Source organism: Manis pentadactyla, chromosome 5 (genome assembly GCF_030020395.1).
Source record: "Manis pentadactyla isolate mManPen7 chromosome 5, mManPen7.hap1, whole genome shotgun sequence".
Taxonomy (NCBI): domain Eukaryota; kingdom Metazoa; phylum Chordata; class Mammalia; order Pholidota; family Manidae; genus Manis; species Manis pentadactyla.
In genome coordinates this window covers 60,159,633-60,184,348 of record NC_080023.1, presented here as the reverse complement: position 1 = coordinate 60,184,348, position 24,716 = coordinate 60,159,633, and the positions used below count along the sequence as shown (strand labels likewise).

General features: G+C 36.4%; 2 protein-coding genes across 11 annotated transcripts in view; one reads left to right on the top strand and one right to left on the bottom strand.

The window, feature by feature from the left end:
* Positions 1–16,412, top strand: part of RASSF6 (Ras association domain family member 6) — a 51,465-nt gene extending 35,053 nt beyond the window's left edge. For all 8 annotated transcript variants that reach the window (XM_057502306.1, XM_057502308.1, XM_036927540.2 and 5 more), the window contains 7 exons: positions 1,443–1,540; positions 2,883–3,067; positions 6,881–6,982; positions 7,289–7,340; positions 11,770–11,888; positions 11,968–12,065; positions 12,164–16,412. In XM_057502306.1, the coding sequence (XP_057358289.1) occupies positions 1,443–1,540; positions 2,883–3,067; positions 6,881–6,982; positions 7,289–7,340; positions 11,770–11,888; positions 11,968–12,065; positions 12,164–12,239 (730 nt within the window). In that variant the 3' untranslated portion in view covers positions 12,240–16,412. The remainder of the gene's footprint in view (positions 1–1,442; positions 1,541–2,882; positions 3,068–6,880; positions 6,983–7,288; positions 7,341–11,769; positions 11,889–11,967; positions 12,066–12,163) is intronic.
* A 2,898-nt stretch (positions 16,413–19,310) lies between these two features.
* The window catches only part of LOC118933328 (alpha-fetoprotein-like), a 47,763-nt gene continuing 42,357 nt past the window's right edge, over positions 19,311–24,716 (bottom strand). For all 3 annotated transcript variants that reach the window (XM_036927495.2, XM_036927496.2, XM_036927494.2), the window contains one exon: positions 19,311–19,437. In XM_036927495.2, coding sequence (XP_036783390.2) covers positions 19,425–19,437 — 13 coding nt within the window. In that variant the 3' untranslated portion in view covers positions 19,311–19,424. The remainder of the gene's footprint in view (positions 19,438–24,716) is intronic.

Here is a 24,716-nt window from a genome sequence, read left to right as displayed (position 1 = left end):
GCAATCTTGAGCATTCTATCTTCCCCCATATGAAATAGTAACAGATTGTTTTGCCTTTTTAGTTTCTGTATTTTGTCTTTTCCATTTCTAACACTCTTCCCATGATAATTACATCTGCCTATTTTTATTTATTAATCTATAGAGTGGAAAAATATGGATACTTTTATCTACCATAAGAATAACTAGATTCTGAATTAGGATCTAAAAAATTCTGTTTTGAGTTAAAAGTCCAAAAACTATAGGTAATAGCTATATGATGTTTGCTTTGAGTGGTTATATGCTGGATAGTAGAGCTTACTGGAAAATTAACTAACAAACATATTAGGATTATCTTAACTATTTCATAAGGCTATTCATAAAGCTCAAATGATATAAAAATTGTAAAAAGACTTCAAAAGGACTCAAAAATCAAGGAAGAAAAGGATCATGTTTGTTCATATTCATTACTACTACTATGAATAAACATTGTTTTCTTGCAACCAGTGACATCTGGGTAGAGATAATGCACAAATTCCCTGTGGGTGAATATTTCTTGGTCCTAAGGAAATCAGACATTATGGAAGGGGCTTTTAGTAGGACTAAGACTGATCCAAGCAATAACAGAGATGGTGGCAATTATGAAGATGAGGATGGTCATAATTCTTAACACACACCGTTTATTCTGTATAGGGCATTATTTCAAGAATTATATACATATAAACGCATTTAATCTTGTCAACAACCCTATCCTTACCTTACACTATTATCATCCCCATTTTAGAGATAAGGACACTAAGGCACAGAGAAGATAAGCACCTTGTCTAAGGCCAGATAAATAAAGATGAGTTTTGGTCCAGGTGGTAAAAACAAGCAGTTGCCAGTGTTTGTTTGTTTGTTTTTACTCCGGGCATTAGAATGCATTGAAAATTATTAGTGTCCTATACAAATGCTAATTTTCTATAAAAGAAGTTTCTCATACTTTCCTTCTTTGTAAATTGCATTCCTCATGGGAGTCTAGGGCCTTAAAGACAGGCACCAGGTCTTGTTATTTTAGGGCCACTCTACCTAAAAAGGCTTTGAATACAATTAGAATTCAACACATGTTGGCAGAATAAACACTTTGTATCTAAACTGTCCTAAGAGCATCCTGAACTATCTGTACAACATGGATTATGTTGGTTCTACTGATTCCATCTGAACATATTTGTTATAAAATCTATATGACATTGTATTTCAGTATGCAAATAAGTTATTGTGTCAAGATATGCTCAGCACAAGTATTTAAAACACATGCTGGCCATTCTAGTATAAATATAATCTTAATAATATAAAATTATTATAATTTAGGATGATATGTCTACTTACGTAGGCCCACAGTACTGTTAATTCTGTAAATCTGAAAAGCAGCATAGGCCTCATTATGAATGGAATTGATGTCACTTACAAGATTTATTACTTTTCAGGGGAATGACACGCTGGGGGGAATTTGATGATCTTTATAATATTAGTGACCTGGACAGGACCCAGATTCCAGTGTCTAATGCAATAGATTCCAAAGAAGGTCAGTATCAAACTCTTTTTAATGGGGAAACTTTTTTTTTAAAACTAATTGAAATCACAAATCCTAAATGTTTCTCTGAAATTGACACTTTATATGCTGCTGCTTAATAAACTCTTATATTTAAACAAAAAAAAATCTCTTAGAAGCATACTAACTTAAGTCACTACAGCACTCATATGATATTTAATAAACTTTCTTTACTATATAAAAATAGGATGATTTTTAAAAATTACATCAAGTCATTTAGATTTATTAAAGAGAGCTAATGGTTTGAATAAAGTTTGTATACACAAAATTGTTCAATATTTTCCCCAAGGGTTAGGGTCATTTGTTATGCTCAATAACTTTTCAAATTACATCACAACCCTCAGATAGAATTCTACATCTCTTTAGAAGTTGAACATTTTAGTTATTTAGTTATATCTTTCTGATATTGCTTCTCAGAAATATCCTGGAGTTACTATTTATATTTGATAGAGTTGTTTCAAGCATTTATTTTAAAAAGAGAGAAATCTGCTTGTATGTCAAATGAGTTTATAACAAGCTTGACATATGAATGGGAAAATGCCAGGTCCAATGGCATGTGGCATCAGTAGTCATAATAATACTGATGATGTGATAGTGATAATGATATTAGTAGCTGTCATTTACTGAGACTCTGCTAAGTGTCAGCTGTTATATCTTATATTCTACATGGATTTGGGTTTTCCTATTATCTATAGAGTTGATGACTGAGGCTGGGAGCAGGATTCCTGTTCCTGGGTGTTGATATTACCAAGCTGACGTCAGACTGAACAAGGGTATCCTACTGATATTATCTTCCTGGATCTACCAACAACTTCCGTGTTATTTTTTTCCAAACCATTTTCAATTCAGCCTCCTCCACTGTCTCTATAACCCAGATTCTGTAAGAAATATCATGCTCCCTCCAGGATCCCCTTATCTTAGTCTTATGGCCTCTTGGCATCTTTTATATAAGGGTCCTTCCAATTAGCCCTTCAGAAACACTCATCTAAACCCAGAAATTTCAAAGATTTGGAACCAAAGATACCATAAAAATCTATTTGCATTTAAGCACCAGTGCTAGAAAAAGATGAACTATCTCACTTGATGATACGTTAATTATAAAAGAAAACTATTTAAAATCTCAAGGTAAAATGGAACACAAATGCTGCCAGATGATTTCATTCTTACACAAGAACATTGCTATTTCTTCACGGTTTAGGAGAATTACATTCTATTGCTTTTCTACATATTTACTTATGACATACATCTACAAATCACCCAGGATTCAGAGGTGGGCAGCTAAATGATATGGGCTCATCATCTTTATTCTTCCCAGGTTACTTATCTTACCACAGTAGCACTCTGGAGCCCCATGCAGATAAAGACCCAGAATCTCCATTGCTCTATAGAACCATGAGTGAAGCAACCCTGGTGAGAAAAAGGATGAAACCTCCAATGATGGACAGAAGAGACAGACAGAACCATAGGGCCTCTATAAACGGACACTTTTATAACCATGAAGTGAGTTATAATTCTGTTACTGTCATTTAAAATAATGTTGTCTTTTGTGCTAACAATACCACACAATTCATTTTACAATAAAAATAGTAATAATAACAACAGTAAATAGTAGTAAATGTAATATTTATTGAGAACTCTTTATGTTAAGTATTTAACTCTTTTAAATTGATTTTGGTGAATTACGTAATTAATCACTAAAACAACCCTATGAAGTAGGTACCATTGTTTTCCCCACTTTTCGTGTGAGTGAATTGAGGCTCACGGAGCTTATGCAATTTCTCTTAGATCACACTGTTTTTAAGTAACAACTCTGAATTTGAACTCAGCTTTGTCTCACTCCAGAACCCAAGTTCTCAACCAATGCAATGGATGACCCCTATCTAAGCAGAAGGCCCTGTGCCAAACACTGGAAATGTAAAGATGACTTAGTTGGTGTCTCTGTCAGCATGGAGCTCAGGGCTTGGGCAAAGAAACTAGTACGTCAATAAATGGCATTAGAATAATGAAAATGCTACAGTAGAGATTGGTTCAAAGTACATTTGAATGTTAACATTTAATTAAAAGGAAAAATCAGCCATAGGACTATTTATTCCTAAATCAAACTTCTGATTTTGCCATTTTCCCTTCCAGGTCTTGTGCATATACACATATCATTTTTTTCACATACTTTTTTTTAAATAAGCATAGTTGTAATTTAGATACAATATATATTCTGATTTTTCACTTAATGTGTTAAATTTACATGCACCTTTTCATAGTATTTTTAAGACATTTCATTTTGTTGAAGGTAGGAAACGTAATTTTCTTTTAGAACTCAAAATTGTTATATCATGTACTCTAGCAATTATTCATCCATTCAGTTAACAAATACTAAAAAAGCCCTCTGTGCCAGTCTCCATTCCAGGCCCTTTAATACAAAATATTAACTCATTCATCTTAAGTCTTTTTTCTGTAGGGCTTGCTACCTTATTCCTCCTTCTTCTATCCTTGCAGGAGTAATGTCTTTGGAGGCTGGTGGAGAGAAACATCTCTTGTGAATTCTTTGTTCAAATTAGACATTTTCTGGCTCAAGAATTTCCTTCTGGCCATAAAGTAACATTGACAGGCCCTTACCGATGTGCAACTAGTAATTGTCCTGGTTTCTTCTTCTCCCCAGAATTATGGTGTATGTCATCTTGTGGGGTGATTTGTGCTAAGGAAGGTTGTGAAAGTCACATTGTTCCAAATGAGCTGTTCCCAGATGGGATGCCCTCTGCGGAGAGTGACTGGCATCAGGTTGGCAGCACAGTCTAGGGGTTAAATGCACAGGTGCTGCAGCTTGACAACATGATTTCAAACTCTTGCTGAGCAGATAAGAAGTTAGTCTCCTAGCCTTAGTTCCTTCATCCTTCCTAGTTTAGGAGGTTGTTGATGGGATTAAAGGGAATGAGGTTAGTTAAACATTTAGCACAGTGTCTGGCACAGAGGAAGGACTCAATTTATATTAGCTTAATTGTTGACTGAAAGAGATCAAACTGGAACTATGGATATTTCATACAAATAATATTCACTGCAATTTAATAACTAGCACGAAACAAAGCAAAACCCCCAAATCGAAAGCACTCTACCAGTGGGTATGCAAAGATGAGCATCTAAGAGTTTAACTTGATACAGCTGTAAAATATGTTTTAATATCATGAAACCTCTTGTTTCCAAGTGTCAGTATTGTTAGATCATGGCTGACACCTGTACTAGAGATTGTAATTACTTAGATTGTAATACTTGTAAGTAAGCTATGACTATGACTTGACTTGTGGTATATTTCTACCCATGATATAATAAATGATTTTATAACAGGGTTCCATTATGTATTTTGGCCAATAAAACTGGTATAAAGAATGTGGTTTCAAAATAAAACTCTAAAAAACAGGATTCCACATTCATTGCATTTTGGCACTCAGAAGGGCTCTTGGAGATCATCCCATTCAAATTTCTTATTTTTAAGTGAAATCGTGAGGCCTTAAACGGCCTCAGTGTTGAGTGAGTTGGCAACGTTGGAGCTAGTAGACACTAGATCTCCTGAATCCTAATCTAGTGCTGTTGCCAAACTCCATGAGGATTCTTCATATAAATGGTATCAAACCACATACCTAACATACCCTCACCTTGAGTGCAGGATGAGCATGGGGATCTACAGGGCTCCACAGGACTAGCACTGCTCTTAAGTGTCACAGAATGACTTATTGATGCCTTACAATGTCCACATACATTTACTTTCTTATTTAACAAAAGCTTATTACAGACATCTTCCACAAGCTCTCTCTGAAAAATTATTTTCATATCTAGATGTTTACTCACACAAATACTTTGCATACCTGCACTTGGATGTTTGTTTACTGATCTCCCCATATAGGGCTCATCTATCTAACATTCCACTAAGCTACCCCAAAACCTGTGCATCTCCATGTCTGCTGAACCCACACTCTTTCTAGTCTTGGAACACTTGGAGATAGCAATTATGAAAGAGATATATGGAAATATACCTTGACTTAATGTCCTTTTTTATTTTATAAATATACATTTCATGCCATCTTCTTACATTCTAGTATGTAATGAGTGAGAAAAACTTTCTCCCTTTGTTATGCTCTGGCACATGGTGTCATATTTTCTCTAATATCAGTGTCATAAGTTATACATATACCATTAATTACCTACATTGTTAGTCTGTACTCACTATTTTTAAAAAATTTGAACATATATCATTTGCATCATAGGATTTAAAATTTTTATCTACTTATGATTGCTTTAAGGATTAAATTAGTATTTTTAAAGGGCTCAGAATATATCTTGGCACATAGTTTGAATGATGTCAAATCAATAATTATTTGGGAATTCTGTCATTTGTAGCAATAATCTCATTACTTTCAGGAATTATATATTCTGCCTAATAACCACTAATTTACTTACATATTGACTTGCCTTAATAGATCAGCCCATACCTACACACACACACATCTTAGTTCCTGTATAAATATAATGGGAAACATGTACAAGTTAGTGAAATCCTAGCTGAACAAATTATGGGCCAGAATTTCCCAAAGTATGTTGCATTAGCTATTAATAGGTATATTTAAAATGGATTTCATTTATTTTAAAATAGGGGTAATAATCAAATTATGAGTGAAGAAGCCATGGTTGTATGTTTATGATGATTTTTTAAATTACTAATTACTAAATTGGATTATAATCCCCAAAAGAGATGTCTCAGACTTATCTGACCCTGGGAACCCTTCACTAAGTACCATCTGGAAGGCAGACCATTGATGAGAGCAGCTCTGGGACCACTGCTCTGCTTGGCCGTCGGTAGCCCTTGTACTACCACCCTCAGCTGAGATATAGGCTGAACCATATGAACTGCCAACACTTGACTATTTCTGACCAACCAGGAAAGAGTGATTTCATATGGCTCACACTTAAATCAACCAGGAGGAAGGCATCGTATATGAGTTTGAAAAATCTCACTCACTTTAACTAAAACTAAACACAGACAAGTGATTTAATTTGAAATCTTAAGCTATACTGAAGAAACACCATGCTTATCTAGTGAAAATGTTTTGAAGATCCTCAAATGATGTTCGACCTGAGTTACTCAAGAACCAACATAAAGCTGCCTAAAGGGATACATAATATTCAACAACAAGAAAACAATCTTTTTAAACTGATGATCTTGGATTTTTTTGCCCATAATAAGGCCCCATTCAAGATATCGACTCTTGTTAGTTTGGTGTAATCTTAAGCCCTTATATAACAGTATATATATATTTTTCTTTCTAGACATCAATTTTTACTCCAGCCTTTGGATCAGAAACTAAGGTCAGAATAAACAGTAACATGAGAACTGAAGAAGTAATAAAGCAACTTCTCCAAAAATTTAAGGTATTCTTTATCACTAACTGAGCTATATATATCTGTACATAATTTAGCTATAGACACATAAACTTACTCTTCTGAAAAAGGACCTATGAACATGTAAATCTAAATTAAATGTTCAGTTCTAAAGAATTCTCTCCTGTATATAAAGAAATTTAATAATTAAGCCCTGAGAAATACATTATTCCCAGGGAACAGAGAAGGTTTTATATCTGAAAGTGAGGAAAGAGATACATAATTTGGGTCTAGTTGGCTTAGAAAACATTATATGACAGAAAAAATTCATGTCTGCTCATTTTGTTTCACTGACAGATTGAAAATAGTGCCCAGGATTTTGCACTTTACATTGTTTTCGCAACGGGAGGTAAGAAAGCTTGATGGCTCTCTTTACGTGACTCCATGGTGTTACGGTTTTTTCCTATAGGGAAAGCAGGAGATCAGTTTACCTTATTCCTTGGAAAAAAGGGAGGGAAGGAAGGTGAAAGAGCAAGAGTATTTTAGAAAATTATTCAAATTTCACAATTTCAGAGGGACACAACCTAAGAATAAGATTTCCTAGAAGAGCTTATGATATAAAAATGTTTGCTTGTTGGCCAGACATCAAATGATCTGAATGACAGCAGAGCCCTGGGGTTCTGATCCATTGGGGTCCCCAGAATTGTTGGGGATTTAACACATGGGCCTCTGTACTTGTTTCTCTTTGGCTTTCCCTTCTCACTCTAGCTCCCACTGGAGTCAGCGCTGCATGCCATTTCTCTCTGGTCTTGTTATCTCTTTCTTAGCCCAGTGTCTGACACATTAAAGGAGTGTTACCTCTTCCTCAATAGAGAGAACCATGCGGAACTTGGTGGTGGGGGGAAAACGGTTAACAGCAGAGCATTGGGAAGAGGCCACAGGAGGGGTGCTGGGAGCAGCAGTGAGAGGCTAGAGGAAACCTCAGATGATATTGAAATGAAATTTTTGAAGACCTTCAAACTGAAAAAATAAATGTTAAATTGTGGAACTAAGGTTGTAATTTAAGTGTCAGAATGTTTGAGGTGGAAATTGAATAAAATGAAATACATTTGGATACCAGAACAACTGTAAGAAACTCAAAGCTGGATCTTCAGATATATGGAAAGTTAAAGTTCTTATAAATTGAAAGCTTAAATACAAGAAATATCTATATCAATGTTTGAAAATTCTAAGAGTATATGTGTATGTGTGTGTGTGTGTGTGTGTGTATATATACATACACACACACACACACATACACATTCATGTTCTAGTTGTTAAAAAAATGAAAAGTAGAAAATAAAACAAACATTGGACTCTACAAAAATATAAAAAATAGAGCAGGTTATGAGGTATATCAGGTAAAAAATGATAAAAAAACAATCAATCCAATAAAAACAGAAGGAAGTATGATAAAGCAATTTGAAAAATAACAAATTAAAATAGCCAGTAAATATTTTTAGGGAAAGTCCTAAACTCAAGTATTCAAGGAAATTCAGTAGTCAAGGACATGTAGGTTCCATCTACAATGCAATACATACATCTTACACTGTCTTTGCTTTTTCGGAACTCATTCTAGCAATATTTATTAACATTTACAAAATATATGTCCTTTAGCCCAGCACTCCCAACTGGTGAGAATCTATTTCACATAAAACAGAAAGACTAGTTAGTACCTATGGATTTATGTGCAGGGCTTTTATAATGACAAAAAGCTGAAGACAAAGTTATCCATCACAAGGGAATGGTTGGCTGCATGAGAGATGATTATGCAGCCATTCAATGGAATGAATCGAATGTAGGAAATTCCATAATACATTATGTGAAAAATGCAAGATGCCTAAAAGTGTATATAATGTGATCCCATTTTTGTAAATCCCTACTTAAACATGTGATCTATCTATCTATCTATCTATCTATCTATCTATCTATCTATCTATCTATCTATCTAAGCATATTATCAGGAAGAAAGGTAGGGAATGATAAATATCAAGCCATTAACACCAATTACCTGGTTTTGAGGGGTTGAGAAGACGCAGAAAAGAGGATGAGAAGGACAAGGAACGCAGAAGCAACATAAAAACAAACAAATAAAAAAGACACTTAATCATGATATTTAGCGAGTATGATATGACCACCATTACGTACTGCGCATCTGTGTGTGTGTGCATAAAGAGATGTATGTAGCGGTGGCCACCCAAAGAGGAATGCTGATTATCTCAGAGTTCTAGGATTCTAGGTCATTTTTACTTTTTGTCTTATACCTATCTCCATACTTTCAATCATAATTGTGTTTTTTTCTAAGCTTTATTGAGGAATGATTGGGAATAACTGAAAAATAAAATTGTATGTATTTAAAATGTACAATGTGATGATTTGATACACATATACACTGTGGAATGATTACTAAGATCAAGATAATTAACAGATCCATCATCTCATATAGTTAACTTTTTTCTTGTAAGAATGCTTAAGATCTGCTGTCAGCAACTTTCAAGTGTACAATACCATAATTTTAACTACAGACACTGTGCTGTATGTTAGATCCTCAGAACTTGCTCTATAACTGTAAGTTTGTACTCTGACCTATATCACCCCATTTCCTCTCCCTGACAGCATGTGTTATTTTTATATCATATTTTAAAATAACATCACATATTATTTTATATTTACAAAGATATTTTTAAAATTTGTATTTTTAAGTCTATTTTCACTGTAAAAATGTAGTTCTTTCAAATATGATCTGTGAAAATCATGTATTCTTTTATATTTTGTGTCAAATCTCTTTTGATAAAATCCATAACTTAAGATAAACATAACTACAACCTTTTAGGGGCCAGGAACAGAGGACAGAGTGGAGCATATAGCCCCTGTTGGGGTAGGAATCTGTAAAAGAAAAACAGGCGTGTTAACACCTTGTATCTACTAAGCCCGTGGTCTATAACAGTGTTTCTCAAATTTTAGTGCACTTCAGAATTACCTGGTGGGTTCATTTAAAAATGCAGATTCCTAAGCTCTTCCAGATCTAGGGACAGTCTGGGAATATATATTTCTAATAATTATCCCAGGTGGCCATGAAACAAAGTCATGAAGCAAGACCCTTGCTCTGCAATATCAAGAATGGAATAAGCTGAGGATGCAAAACCAAGTTAATGTAAGATGAAGGGGTCAAAAGAAGATTCTGGCAGGTTAAGAGCAATTAAGTCATTAGGGTTCCCCTTGCTTCAGAAGTGGTAGAGGAATTAAAGCAATGAACTCTTTGAAAACAGGAATGGATAATGTCACTTTAATTTCAGGGAAGCTTTCTAGACCCTTTCTTGACATTTTTTCCTGATGGAAATCCAGCCCAGAGAAGGAGACCAGTTCTGACTCCTGGAACTTTTAAGAGCCCAGGAGAATTGATTTCATAGATAGATGATAATGTAGAAAGGATTAACTGGTCCACCCTTACCCCTTCAGTCTATTTCCACCTCAGCAATCTAAGTCAGACCGTGTCACACCTCTTCTCAAACTCTCCGAAGGTTTCACTTCTCACAGTAAAGCCAGAATCTTTACACCGGTCCCATTCCTTCCTCTCCTCATCTTTTATTAACCCTCCCCTCATTCCTCTGCATGCAGCCACCCTGGTCTGTCGCTGCTCTTTGACGGCAGTAGGCGTGCGCCGACCTCAGGGGCACTTTATTACCGACTTGCTGTCTGGAACTCGCTCCCCCCGGAGAGCGTCACGGTTCTGCCTCTCCTCCCCATGAGGTCTTTGCTCGGGTGTTGGGTCTTCATCGAGGCCTTCCTCAGCCACCCTAGAAATGATGGCAGATGTCTCCCCTGTGCGTACATATTTACATATACACACACTTCCCACCCGCTTCCTCACTTTATTTTTCTCTTGACTCCTTATTACAAACATAGGACGTGTTTTATTATTTTATCTTCCATATCACCTGTCTCCCCCACTAGAAAGTAAGGTCCATGGGGAAGTGATTTTATTCTGTTCTGTTCTACGGTTACTAGCACAAAGAACAGCACATAGTAGGAACTTGAGAAATAATTGAGGAAGGAAGGAGGGAGGAAAGAAGACAAATAGAAGGGCACTGTGTTCTGCTCATGCTTCATCTGGTAAAAATTAAATTGCAGATGTGAAACCACTTTAACAGAAAGCTAGAAATGCTTTTGTGGTGGGAGTATTTATATTACGACTTTTGGGAATTTGAAGTTCTGGAAATAGACCGAACTCGGGGTTACTTTCTTTCTCACTCATTATTATGGCTGAATAGATGAAGCCCACAGAATGAACTAATAAAAATACTGACCCCTGATGTGAAAAACACTCTGAATATATTTTTAAAGAGCCAAGGATTAGATGTGGGGTGAGCAAGAAAGGGAGAATTGAGGGTAATTACAAAATTTTGGACCTGAGCAACTGGGAAAATGGAATTACATGAACTGAACTAGGAAATAATAAATGTTGAATAAATGAAAATTATAAAGAATTTTTTAGGTGTGTGATAAAAAGCATAAGTGAGACTGGAGGTTTGTCTGACCATCCAAACCAAAGGCAATGCTGGATTCTCTGAGATAAAAAGTCAAACCTTGAGCCATAGCTAGCAAAAGACGTCATTTATAGTTTCATATAAAGGTTGTAATTTCAGTGTACTTTTTTGAGTAAGTGCCTCCTGTCACATGTTCTCTTTAGGTCTTCTTTCCAAGCTAGTGAGAGAAGGAAAATGAATGGACAAATTCTCTTCCTTCTTTTTCTCTAGGATTGACTCCTGACTGTAATTGATTCTTGTTTTCATTTGCAGAGCAGAGACGACTAAAGAAGACAGATGTTCCGCTACTGCATAGGCTCCTACAGGGACCTTCCAAACAGAACGCTCGCATTTTCCTCATGGATAAAGATGCAGAAGAAATTAATAGTAATGTATGGACACGGTCACCTGAATCTGGCTTTGATTCCTCCTGACTCACCACTTCTCACATAAATGCTCTTTCCTTTTCAGGTGGCTCAGTACATTAACTTTCATTTCTCTCTCCTGGAATCCATCCTTCAAAGATTAAATGAAGAAGAGAAAAGAGAAATTCAAAGAACAATAACAAAGTAAGTCAAGAGCAAACACACTGGGTGCTCGGTACTTGGATGGTTTCAAAGCAACAAGTGTGTCCAATTTTTAATACTCTTTTTCTCCTCATTTTCAGATTCAGTACAGAAAAGACTGTTATACTGAAATGTCTTCAGAGTAAAAGGGTAATAAAAACAGAGACAACAGTTTAGCAGTACAGGCTGCTATTCCTAGAACATTTCCACAAAAATACGAGGATGACACTTTTTGATGAGTGCATCAATTCTATCCTTCATTCATGCAAATATACATGAACTTGAATCTATAGAAAACTGAATGTCAAAAAGCTTGTCTCTGAAGTGATGAGGTTGACTAGGGTTCACAGTTGGACTGAAAGGAACTTGAATTTAGTTTCAGTAACTGAAATAAGCTTGGATACTGTGTATTCTGATTTTTTAAAAATAGTAAAACATTCAATGAACTCAAATTTAAATAGCACCTTCAGATATCACGCAGCTTAACCTTCTTTTAGCTTGAACTTGTCAAGAGGACTGAAATACCATCAACTGACTTTCAGAAAGGATTTCGAAGTTAAAGCTGGCAACTCTTGAAATAAAAAGGCATCACACACTCCACCAAGGAATGTGACGATGGCCATTTTTCACAGCTTCTTGGTAACTCTAACATTTTCGTAAAATCTAGGGCTATCTTTAAACAGGTACCTAACTTTCGGCTATCTGTAACATCGCAGCTATCCTTTTAAAGGAAAAGATTACGGGCTCTGTTAAGAAACCTAGATTGAGATTTTTTCAACCTGAGTCCACCCGATTTTTTTTTATCTATTCCACTCATGACTTTCAAAATATTCTTAAGCTTTTTTTCTTAAGGCAATTGAACTGGTTTTCCTTATTTTTTCAAACAAATACGCTATAGAAATTTTATATATTTCATCAGCTTTAGGACAATACGTGGCCTGCAATATACATTTGTTGCTGAATGAGTACAAAAGGTAACACAAAACTATTGTGGCTGAAGCTAGGCAGGGGAGCTGGAGCTCAGCTCTTTTTCTCCAAATTCTACAAGGCAGCTCTCAAGGTACTTAACAAGTCTGCTAAGCTAATTTGAAACAAAACAAAACACTAAGAATACCACTAGTATCATCTGTGATTTTATTTATGAACTCCATATTAAAATGGAGTTTTACACTGCATTCTCCCATTCTTTAAACTACTTCCATTTGCACTCCTCATAAGCATTAAATCATTTGATTACATTACGTCTACTAAGGGATAAGGTGATATGTAATAAAACCAGTTGGAAGATCAATGATTAAAATTAAAATACGAAACAGTTTTAAGACAAAGGTTTTACTTCTCAGTGTCACCAAAACCTAAATTGGATGAAAGTGAAAGTGTTCTATGACCTTTTCAGTCCTGGGAAATCTCTCTTACGGAGTAAAAACAGAGGCTTGCATCTTAATCCTTTTACCTATCAGTGAGGAAAGAGCCTCATCTTGCTAAAATAAGGCAAATGTAATAGTGAAAATTCAGTATGCTTATAAAAAATTTATAGTGTTGAGTACTCGCCATAAACATGACAGAAGATTAATCACTAATATATTGAAAGTCTACAAAATGTGTAAGAAAAATACCATGGCATGGATAGGAAAAAAACAGAAGCAGGCAGGCAGATAGCATGAAAAGTAAAATCACAGAAAAAATGTAAATGGCAACATATGTGTGAAAAAAGTTATATCTTAATGATAACTGTACTAGTCTGCATCCATTCAGGAGACAGAAACAATAGAGTAATGTAAACAAGGGAAGTTTAATGTAAAGAATGATTAAGCTGTGATGATAGAGCAACTATGAAGAGGAAAGAGAACTCTGAAGGGTACCCTGAAGCTGAGGAAGAAAGAGTTTCAGAAAGGAGAAGCTTGGAGTGAGGGCTTCAGAATTCACTGGAGAGAGGGAGGTTGCAGCCCACTGGAAAGAGGAGAACTTTGCTGGTGGCTTGGCCAAGCAGGGCCACAGTTACAGGACAAACAGGTACAATCTCTGTGGTGTGGACCAGCTGGGGCAGGTGGGCAAGTGTGCAGCGGGCCTTAGGGCTTCTCTGCAGGCAGTGTCTGCGTCTGCAGGTCTGCAGGGAGCGAAGTTTGGGAGCACAGGTAAGCTGAGGCTGAGGAAGGGCACAGGCAGATTCAGGCATGCTGCTGTGGGGCAGGCTGGGACAGGGAGCAGGCCCCTACTGCAACACCCGACCCTGTGTGTGACTTGGGCTGTGTGCAGCATTTTTGAGGCTGTGTGGGACAAAGGTTGTGCCTCACTCAATGGCCAGCCCCACCGGCCCCTCCCTCTGTGCGCATGCGCGGAATTGAGCTGGTGTGAAGATGCACAGGCCTGCACTGGGTTCCAGGCTATGCCACCACAGACCAGATAAGAAGTTGGAGAAGGGTTGGAGGAACAAATGCTAGAGAAATCTGCGCCCTATAGACAACTAGCACTGGAGAAATCACTCTGGGCAGAGAGCAGGGGAGGGAAAAAGCTTCCCAGCCAGCCAGGCCGTAGAATCAAGAACAACATCCTGCTACGGTTCTTCAGCGCCCCCTACTGACAGATCGTGACATCATGCAAGTTAAAAAGAAGGAAATGTAAAAGGTTCATTATCCATTTTCACCCAGACAATAATTAAGAAAGACTTCGGAATGGAGAGCCAATAAAATAACTGGCACGTCAAAAAAAACAGAGTAAAGAAAAGTGAAATATACTTTTTGGTCTATTACATACCAAATATTAAGAAAAGATAACATTAAATACTCAACAAATTACAGTGAAAGGGTACTCAAACTGGTAGCAATACAAATGATAGAACTTTTCCTGAAAGCAATTTAGTAGTAAATTCATCCTGTAATACTACTTATAGGATCTTATATTTAATAATAAGATGTTCAAAGACATTATGTATAGATACTTTATTGCTATTTATTGTGATAAAAGGCAATAACTACCCTAAATGTTCAAAAAATAGAAAAAAAAAGATTAAAGAAGGGAAGAAACATTTGCCCATAGAATATTATGAAGCTATGAGAATTGTTTCCAAATAAATTTTAATTATAAGAGTAAGTGCTCCTTATGTATCTAAATAAAAATATACATACAAATATTCCAAAATACTTGTTATCCACAAAATGTGTTTATATATAATATTTGTATGTACACACTCACAAACCAAAAACATGTTAAATCCAACTGTAAAATTATGGGTGATTCACATTTCTCTATGCTTATTAAATGTTCTATAATGAACATGTGTTACTTTTTAAATCAGGAAATAGAAAACTTATGATTAAAGTTACCAACAAAAAGCAGCAAGTACATGCAAACACAGTTATATTAGATGCAGAAAAGCTCAAATTATTTAAATGAGATGTTAATATCACTTCTGTGACAGTTTTAAAATATATACATGAAGTTCTTGATATTCCTACTTTCGAGAGGTAGAGACGAATCCCCCTCACCTTGCAAATGGACTGGACTTAGTAACTCAGTTCTAATAAATAGAGGAAAGTGAAAGTGACAGCATGGACTTCGAAGACAAGGTCACAAAAGTCACCGTGGCACCTCCTTGCTTGTTCTCTTGGATAACTAGCTCTAGGGAAAACCAACTGCCATGTCATGATAAGCCCTGGGGAAAGGGCTACATAATGGAAACAGAGACCTTCTGTCAAAGCCAACAGGGAATTGAGGCCTCCCACCGTGGCTGTGTGAGTGGGCTTGTGCCAGCCCCAGTCAAGCCCTCAGATGACTGCAGCCCTCTCTAATAGCTAGACTACAGCCTCACAAAAGACCTTAAGCCAGAAAACCCATCTAAACCACTCCTGGATTCCTGATCCTTGGAAACTGTGAAATAGGAAATGTTTGTTGTAGTATGCTGCTAAATTTTAGGACAATGTGTTATTTAGCAATAGATAACTAATGCAAGTTCTGAGACACAAATCTCTTCACTTCAGAATCATGTTTGCATGATACAAGAATATATACTTTTGTCACAAAACCATTTATTCTTGTTTTATGTGGTCCAAATATTTCATTAACAGTTACATTCATTTCCAGATAATGGTATGCTTATTATTAGTAGTAGAAAACCTGTTACATTCATCTTTGTATACTTTGCTGTACTTAATGCTGATTCTTGTGTACAGGAAATATTTTATATAAACCAACTGAATAAAGGACTGAGTGAATTAGTGAATGAATAGAAGAATGAGTGAATGAATTATCTGAAATATTTTTATAAAATCCCCTGTATATATGCCTCTTTTTTCACAAATCTGACCCAGTGCCTGAAGAAATATAAAATGTTTTCTATATGGTTTTCCCTAATTTAGTGACATGTTTTATTATTATCTCTTGGCTGTTTGAAATATGCATTTAGACAGAGTTACTGTAGAATTTTGTTTAGGGCTATTCAGGTTGGTTTCAGGATCCAAAGAGGAAAGAAGTCCATTTGCAAGGCAGTTGATGAAGTGGAAAAAAGGACGGGTGTCACTATTATGTCGAGAAAGAAAGTAATAGGATGCAGTTAGGGCAAAACCTTCAACAGCATCCATTTGACTTCTAAATTAATAATAACAGCTAACACCTATTAGACTGAGTCATTGTATGTGAGTTACAGAAGCAGCAATTTTTTATGTGCAAACTAACAGCGCTTACCATTCCCTAGCACTGGTTGAAGCTTTACATATATTAGCTCGTTTGTGTTTATTACAGTCTCATGAGGAAATTACCTTTCAACTCTATTTTATAGATGAGGAAAGTAAGCCATGGAGAGGTCAGGAGATTTCCTAAGGTCTTTAGTAGGAGTTACATAGGATTTGAACCTACAGTTGCAGAATCCACACTCTTACCCACCATAATCTATGACCTCACCTTAAACTGCCCTCCCTCAATCTGGCAATCTTTGTGTCCTCATTTGTAAAATGGGAATAACAGCACAGACTTCACTAGACTGTTGTGGGAATTATAGGGATAATAGATGTAAAGGCTGGCACTTTGCATATAAGAAGTGTGATAAATCTTAGCTGTTGTTATAATTAAACTACGCTATGCCCCCCATCCACCACCTTATCCTGATCTTTGGCTAAGCCTTAGTATCCACAGCTGCTTCATTTTTGTCTTAAAATCAGCCAAACTGAATCACTCACCATTCCCTGAAACACCTCCCACTACCACAATCTCTATTGAAACTGTGCCCATTTCTAGCTCTGGCCAGCCTCACCTCTCCCATGACCTGCCCTGGTCTCTGTGACAATGTGTGATCTCAGACCCATGTGCCACATTATCAGTCCTGCTCCTGTGACAACCGGAAATTTGAAATCTGTCCTTATCATTCCTTTTGTATCTTATATAAATCCATGAGCGATCTGGTCTTACCATATTCATATTATTCCCTGCCATCTGTACCTAACACAGTGTATTGAACACAAAAGGTACTAAACAGATATTATTGGATTTAATTTGCTAATGTAGTTGAGCATGTTGAAATCACTGGAATGAAGAAAAACTGCTGACAATCCAGTAGAGAGCACTATAATGAGAATTAGACTTTTTCTCTAATCAAAATAATTCATTTCTTTAGTAAGCATTAAAATATTACTGACATTACAAAACAAAACTGAAAAAATAAAAATAAGCCCAAATGAAATCCTTTATGTCATTTATGCCAGGATTTCTGGGGAAAAGACTAGCACTGCAAACCACCCCTGAAAGCTCACATGAATGTAATCGTGTAAGGATGCTTTGGTTTTGGTGTCTGCATCACACACAGAGCATGAAGATAAAAGGGGTGTGTGGGAGAAAGGGGTGAAAGGGGTCAAAAGGTAAAGCGTATTTAAAAAATAAAAATAAAAAGGAAGAGAGCACACTTACTGAAAGGAATGTACAAATACAGAGAAAAGAAACATGAGAGAATGAGAGGGAAAAGAATGGGAAAATGAATGAACATGTGAGGGAATCTCCCAAGGCTGAGGACACCGCATTAGCTGTGGAGTAAGTGGTGTAAAGGGCACAGGGCTAGCCACTGGGTTAACAGTTCACGGAAGGAATTCCCATTCCATTCTCAATATTGTGAGAGGAAACTGCTGCCGTTTGGGATGGATGCTTTAGGACTTGTGTGCCTTGCCATGACAAAGAAGCACTAGGGCACAGGTTAAGAGCCTCGTTTCTGGAGATAGATCCTAGTTTCAAACAAGCTGGGCAGACTTGGGCAAGTTACTTAGCCTCTCTGTGCCTCAGTGGCCTGATCTGTAGAATGAGAAAGGTAATAATAGTACCTGCCTCTTTAGGTTATTTGCAAGGATTAAATGAGTTTTTACACGTAAGAACTTGGACGAGTACCTGACACAGTCAGCACTCTGCTGGTTACTATTATTTGTGCAGCCAGCAGGACATTAAGGAAGCATGCGTCGTTAGGGCGTAGGCTGTTGCCAAAGCAGACTAAGGAAGTCTGGCACTCAGGAGACAACACTGGGCCAGCAGGACCTCACCTCCACCCAGTCGTGACCTTTTGGAGCTTTGCAGGTAACTTAAAGAGACTCTTAGCAAACAGAATGTTAAAATACTTTTTTGATTTAATATCTTCAATGCCATGGGCTATGAGGCCAAGTCCTAGCCCTAGTCTGACAGTGAAAAAGAGAGAGACAACAAAAGGGAAGACATATGTTTTCACTAACCTCCACTAACAGGTACACTTTATGAAGGTAGGGACTTTATTTTGTTTTGGTCATTGGGTGTATTGCAAACTCCTAGATCAGTGCCTGGGACACAGTAGATCCTACTTAATATCTGTGGAGTGAATGAATGTTAAGAGCAGCTCCAAATACCCTACCCATTCCCCTCCTTCTCAAAAAAAAAACAGTTATGAAAGTGACTTTATTATAAAGCACATTTCATTCAGCTCATTAAAAAATCACTTTCAGTAGTGATATAGACAGAAACTTCGAATTGCACTTGGGGTATTTTTCACTCTGGAAACCCAGCAGCCAGCTCCCACCTGGATGTGGCAGCCCATTACATCTACCTGAGGCTTTTGAAAGGCCCCTTGATTTCATATTTCTGGTGCTGCTTCTGAGAAACAGAAAGCTTCTGATAGCAGGGGCAGGGGATGAACTGGTCCCTGTGAGGGTTACAATAAGTAGATTTCTGTGCTAAGTAGGAAGGGAGAGATTAGTGTTCCTGAGGAACATTGTGAATAGCTGAAAAATGATTTTGTTGATTCTTGAGTATTAGACATGCATTTCTTTATTCATGAAAAATAAAATGCAGATCGAAGCAAAGATCCTACACAGACACTTTCTGGGATCATTTAGCCTTCCAGGAGAGCTTGGCACTTTGCCATCAGTTTGAAGCCCTAGGAAAGAAAGCAAACACATCTGTGAGAATGAGGAAAACAAAACAAAACAAAATTTTAAAATGCCTCAACAGCTCTGAGCCCCAGTAGAAACTTTAAGACTTAATGGTTATACACCTGAGACGGGCTCTATTTATGCCCAGTGCTCAATGTCTCAGAATTTCTCACAGGCCTAGTCCCTTAGTTTAAGGACTTAATTCACTATAACACCTCTCCCACTTTCAGGGCCCAGGTGTGAAATAAATATTTGCTTCCTACTCACAAAAATGTGGGACTTTTTTGCTGCAGGGTAAAAACAGATAATCAGCATCAGCTTCTTCTTGGTTGTTAAAACTGCTCTAGGCTAATCCCCATGAAATGATTACATTATCAAGTACAGGAATACAAGAGGACCAAAACACTGCAATTGATCAGAAGATCTCCACCCACGTCATGTTTACTAATATAGACCCTTATAGTAAGTCTAGCAATTTCCCCCCATTTTTACCTGTATAGTCTTCATTCAAATAAAAGTCATTTTTGGAAGCCCAGATGGATAAAATTGAAATCATTTTTAGCTACATAGGAATGGAACCCCTAAAACTATGCACACATGTACACATCCTGGGGGACAGATGACTTGCACTCCTGGGAGCTCCTAGGCTCCTGTGGGAAATGGTTAGTAGTCTATTGATTTAGTCCTTCTGTCCCCAGACAGTACCACACCTAAACCATCTATAGAGAACAGAATCTTGTTATGTTTATTTTTTTAAAATACCTCTGCAGTTTAAGGTATCCTTGCTTCTTTGGTAATCCTTTTTATTTTTTAAGTCCAACTTCATGAGATATTTTCCCATAATCTTAACCTCAGGACCCTCAAATTTAATCTTGTTCTTTTGCTCTGAACCTAATGATAGTGGGGAAGTCTTATTCTCCATATCTGTTCTTCCTGTCTTCATTATTCCATAGTCGCATGGTAGATTTCTAATTCATTATGATGACAAATGCTGTGGGGGGAAAGTTTCTGGTAAAGGTAAGATGGAAGGAAGGCACTGGAGAAGACTACTGTGATGATGAGGAATGCCCTGCATGCAGTAAGAAGTGATGATGACTCCACATCTTGAGCTGAGACCCAATCAAGATTTTGAAATAAAAAACAGGGTTTCATATGATGGAATGCAGAGAACAGAGAAAAGAAAGAGGAAATTTCTTCTTACACTGAGACCATATTTGCTACTCTTTGATTTCCTATAATCCTGGGCATGTTGGAAAACTGCTGACCTCTCACTCAACCTAAGACTTTGGGATAAACATTACCAGTTTATTTTTCTATATCCTGTGACATGCTTTTCAATCCTTTTTCCATTCTAGGTACTCTCTGGACATAACAACTTGTCAATATACTTTTAAAATATGTTGTCTCCCATCTTTTCCAAAATCTCAATGCAGTAAGAGTAAAAATACACAATAAGAGAATAAAGCCCTTTGATTCTAAAAGGGGGGAAAAAACCAACACCATCAATCTCAGAGATACTGATGAAGTCCTGGGGAAAAAAAAGCAAGCCATTGATACATTAACCAATATATCAAAGTACAGAAACAGGAGCTCAGAATTGGTACATGAAGAGATGTACCTGCATTAAAAGACCAGCAAGTGATTGGTTTCTGAGCTCCTTTGGTTCTTCTCTGCTGCCTACCCCATTTTTCAAACATTCTAAAGATTTCTGAAGTCACCACTATCCTTTCAATAAACTAATTTGTACTTGGGTTGTCCAGAATCTGATCATACTCTTTACAACCCAAGAATACCAAATGACATACCATCAGCAATATGAGGACAAAATAATATTTAAAAATGCAAGGACCCAGAAAGTTTATCTCCCAGGTGCCCATTCTGAAAAAATATGTATGTAACATGCATACACACATACATATCTTAAGAATATAGCCCAGCAAAATTTAAAAGAATCCAAGAAAAAACACAAAATTGGATTTTAGAACTAGTCAAATTTACCCAGGACACTGAAAAGAAATTCAATGTGAACAGCTGTGAATCAGTCTTAGAAGTAACCAGATCCAAACTGAAAGACTAAGTCAGAGGACTTTTTGAAATATAGCTTTAAAGTGAAATTGAGAGAATAGTCTATCACAAGAACCTGAAATATTTTAGTGGTGTGATGAAAGTAGTTGTTTTATTTTTCAACATGAAAAGGAAAGGTAATTAGAAATTCTCAAAAGAGAAGGATATATTAGGAAACCATAGTCCAGATATGCAAAACTCAGTAAACGTGACATGATATTCTGCAATTGATAGTAGGTAAGAAAAGAGACTTCATTTAATCTTGACACCTTTTAAGGGATACAGGGTAAGTCACTGACATATTGGTCAATCCATTCATGAAACTACTGTAAATAATATTCCAAGTAAACACATTATTTAATATATTATTCAATTGTTTCCAGTTTTTAGCATCAACCTATTAGCTGATATTTAGCTGTAATTACAAAGCAGGATGAATAACCCAGACAATACAGAGGTAATGGTATAGCTTTGAAAAGGTAAGCTGACAAAGAAATCAAAGGAAATTTAGACATGTTAATTATGTTTTGGAGAATTATTAGATGCTGGCTGAATTTGAAAGACCAAAAAATAGAAATATAAGAACTAAATAGAAGAACTAAAATTACTTAAAATTTTAAAAAATTGGAAAAGAGTCTGTGGGTGGATTGTTGAGGTTTGTGTAAGTACACTATATTCTTTAACTGGTGGTAATATTTTAAGAAACTACTGAAGTGACAGTAGTAATCATTAGGAGAACTCAAAGTGAAAACTTAAAATTGGTTTCCTTTTGGGAATGTACCTGCTCTTTCCTTTGAACTTGTACCATGTTCATGTATTACTCATATAATTTTCAAAACTGGTGTAATGTATCATAAGAAACTGAAACTAGTAACCCAGAATGGCCTGACCTATGATAAGTTGCAGTTCTTACCTCTCTTAATCTGATCTTTGCTTTTTATTCAGAAACGCACTCTAAGATTGCACTAGCTTTGACAGAAGACCCATCGTGTTGTAAGTAAAGACTACTTAAACCAAGAAATCCTTTCACATGAATTTGTGGTAAGTCACATCCAAAAGCAGAGCTTTGCTTTTATTAGTTGTTAAATTTCATGTGTTATTTTCAAACCATCATTTCGACCTGCCCAAATTTCTGCTAATTCACGTTAACTTTCTTCTCTCTTATATTCCATTGGTTGACAGATAAATATCTCAATCTGTAATTATCACTCCCCACTGACCTGAAGAGAGAATGTCTGAGTAGAATTTCCTCCTTGAACCTGCTAATATCCACAGTTCACATTAAAAGCCTGTGAAATGGGAGATGGCTTTTCTTTGGACTCTCCAGAAGTCACCCTGTATGGCTGAGGGCCTTCTTTATAGTTCACACTTACCTTTGCCAGCATTCCAGCACTGACCTTGGTTCACTTTTTTCTCCTTAGAACTTGGCTTACTTCTCAAAATACATCTTCAACCTTATCTAAAAATGCCTTATCCTCCGAATAGTCATAGCTAGGAAGTCTTCAAACCTGTCCACTTTATCTTGTAACAGGCAGAACACATTCACATAATTGACCATTATAATCTCAGAAAAGAAAATAAAGAAAATGCCAGTGGGTCCCTGGAGCAGTTACTACTTCATAGCTAACGTGGAACAGGCTGCCAAAGGGCTGAGCCTCTTCACTGCTGGGATTTTGGTTCCACAGAAACTCCCACATCTACTAGCTATTATTCCTTAGTCGAACTGAGACTCCTTCTACAAACATAGAAGCACAAAGACACAAATTCTTGATGATAAGATTCCAAGATATTTTGGTCATCTATTCCCACAGTTTTTGCTAAGCTTATTCATATACTACAAGGTTATTTTTTATAATTTCCAGTCATTTTATATCTAATATCCCCAAATTTCTTCACCTTCTTTCATAGATATGTTATTTTCTGATTGTTTCATTATTTCTGTTATTGTCCTTGGTTCCATCTTCCCAGAGTTAGATACATGAAAATATTGGGAGGAGAGGACACTTTATGATTATCTACTTTCACCTTAGAAAAGTGGTACCTAAAGTGGTCCCCAAACCAGCAGCAGCATCTAAAAACTCATTAGCAATGCAAATCGTCAGACCCACCCCAGATCTAGTGAATCAGAAATGCTGTAGGTTGAAAATATTGATTTTGTTTTAACAAGCCTTCCAGGCAATTCTGATGCACACAAAACTCCAGAATCACTGTCTCAGATAATCAGACAAAAGTTAATTTGATTGAACATAAGAGATGATGCATAAGTAGATATAATAAGCATTTTTATCTGAAGAAGAAATTCTAACAAATTTTAATCAACATGATATTATCTTCAAAGATAGCTTCTATTTTCTCCTTTAATTTTGGGAGGAATCCTAAAAGAAAGTAGAAAGGGAAGGGAAGGGGAGGGATAAATATTTGGGCTTTTGAACCATTAAGGTAAAGACTGCTGTTAGGTAAAGTGTGGGGAAAAGCACACAGAAATCTCTCCCTATCATACCATTGATAAAATAGACTGAACAAGTGGTATCCATACTCAAGAGCAAGAAAACTCCCTTGGGATTCACAGGCGCAGGCCCTTCTGCAAAAGTGTTACCTTTGTAGATATGGGGCTATTTCTCAGGTAGAGAAAGATTTCTGGATATTTTATGAAAAGTAAAAAGGCTTTAAAATAAATAGGTGGACTCTAGTATAGAAATGTTTTTCATTTTGTGTATCAATAGTCTGAGAGTCAGCAAATTTTTCTGTGAACAGCCAGACAGTAAACATTTGGGGCTTTGCAAAGCCTTTTCATACAGTCTCTGTCACAACTTCTAAATTCTGCAACTACTCATGTCTGCTGTTGTAGATAGAAAACAGCCATAGACAATATGCAAACAAGTGGGCATTTTTTTAAGTGTAGTTGATATACAATATATATTGGTTTCAGGTGTGCAACATAGAGATTCAACAATTAAATACATTACAAAATACTCACCACCATAAGTGTAGTTACCCTTTGTCACCACACAAAGATTTTACAATAATATTGACTATATTCCCTATGTACTTTTCATCCCTGTGACTTACTTATTTTATAATTGGAAGTTTGTATTTCTTTATCTCCTTCACACATTTTACCCAGCCTTCCCTATGGCAACCACCAGTTTGTATTTCTTGTATTTTGAGTCTATTTCTGTTTTGTTTCTTTGTTCCTTTTTAAATTTTTTAGATTCCACAC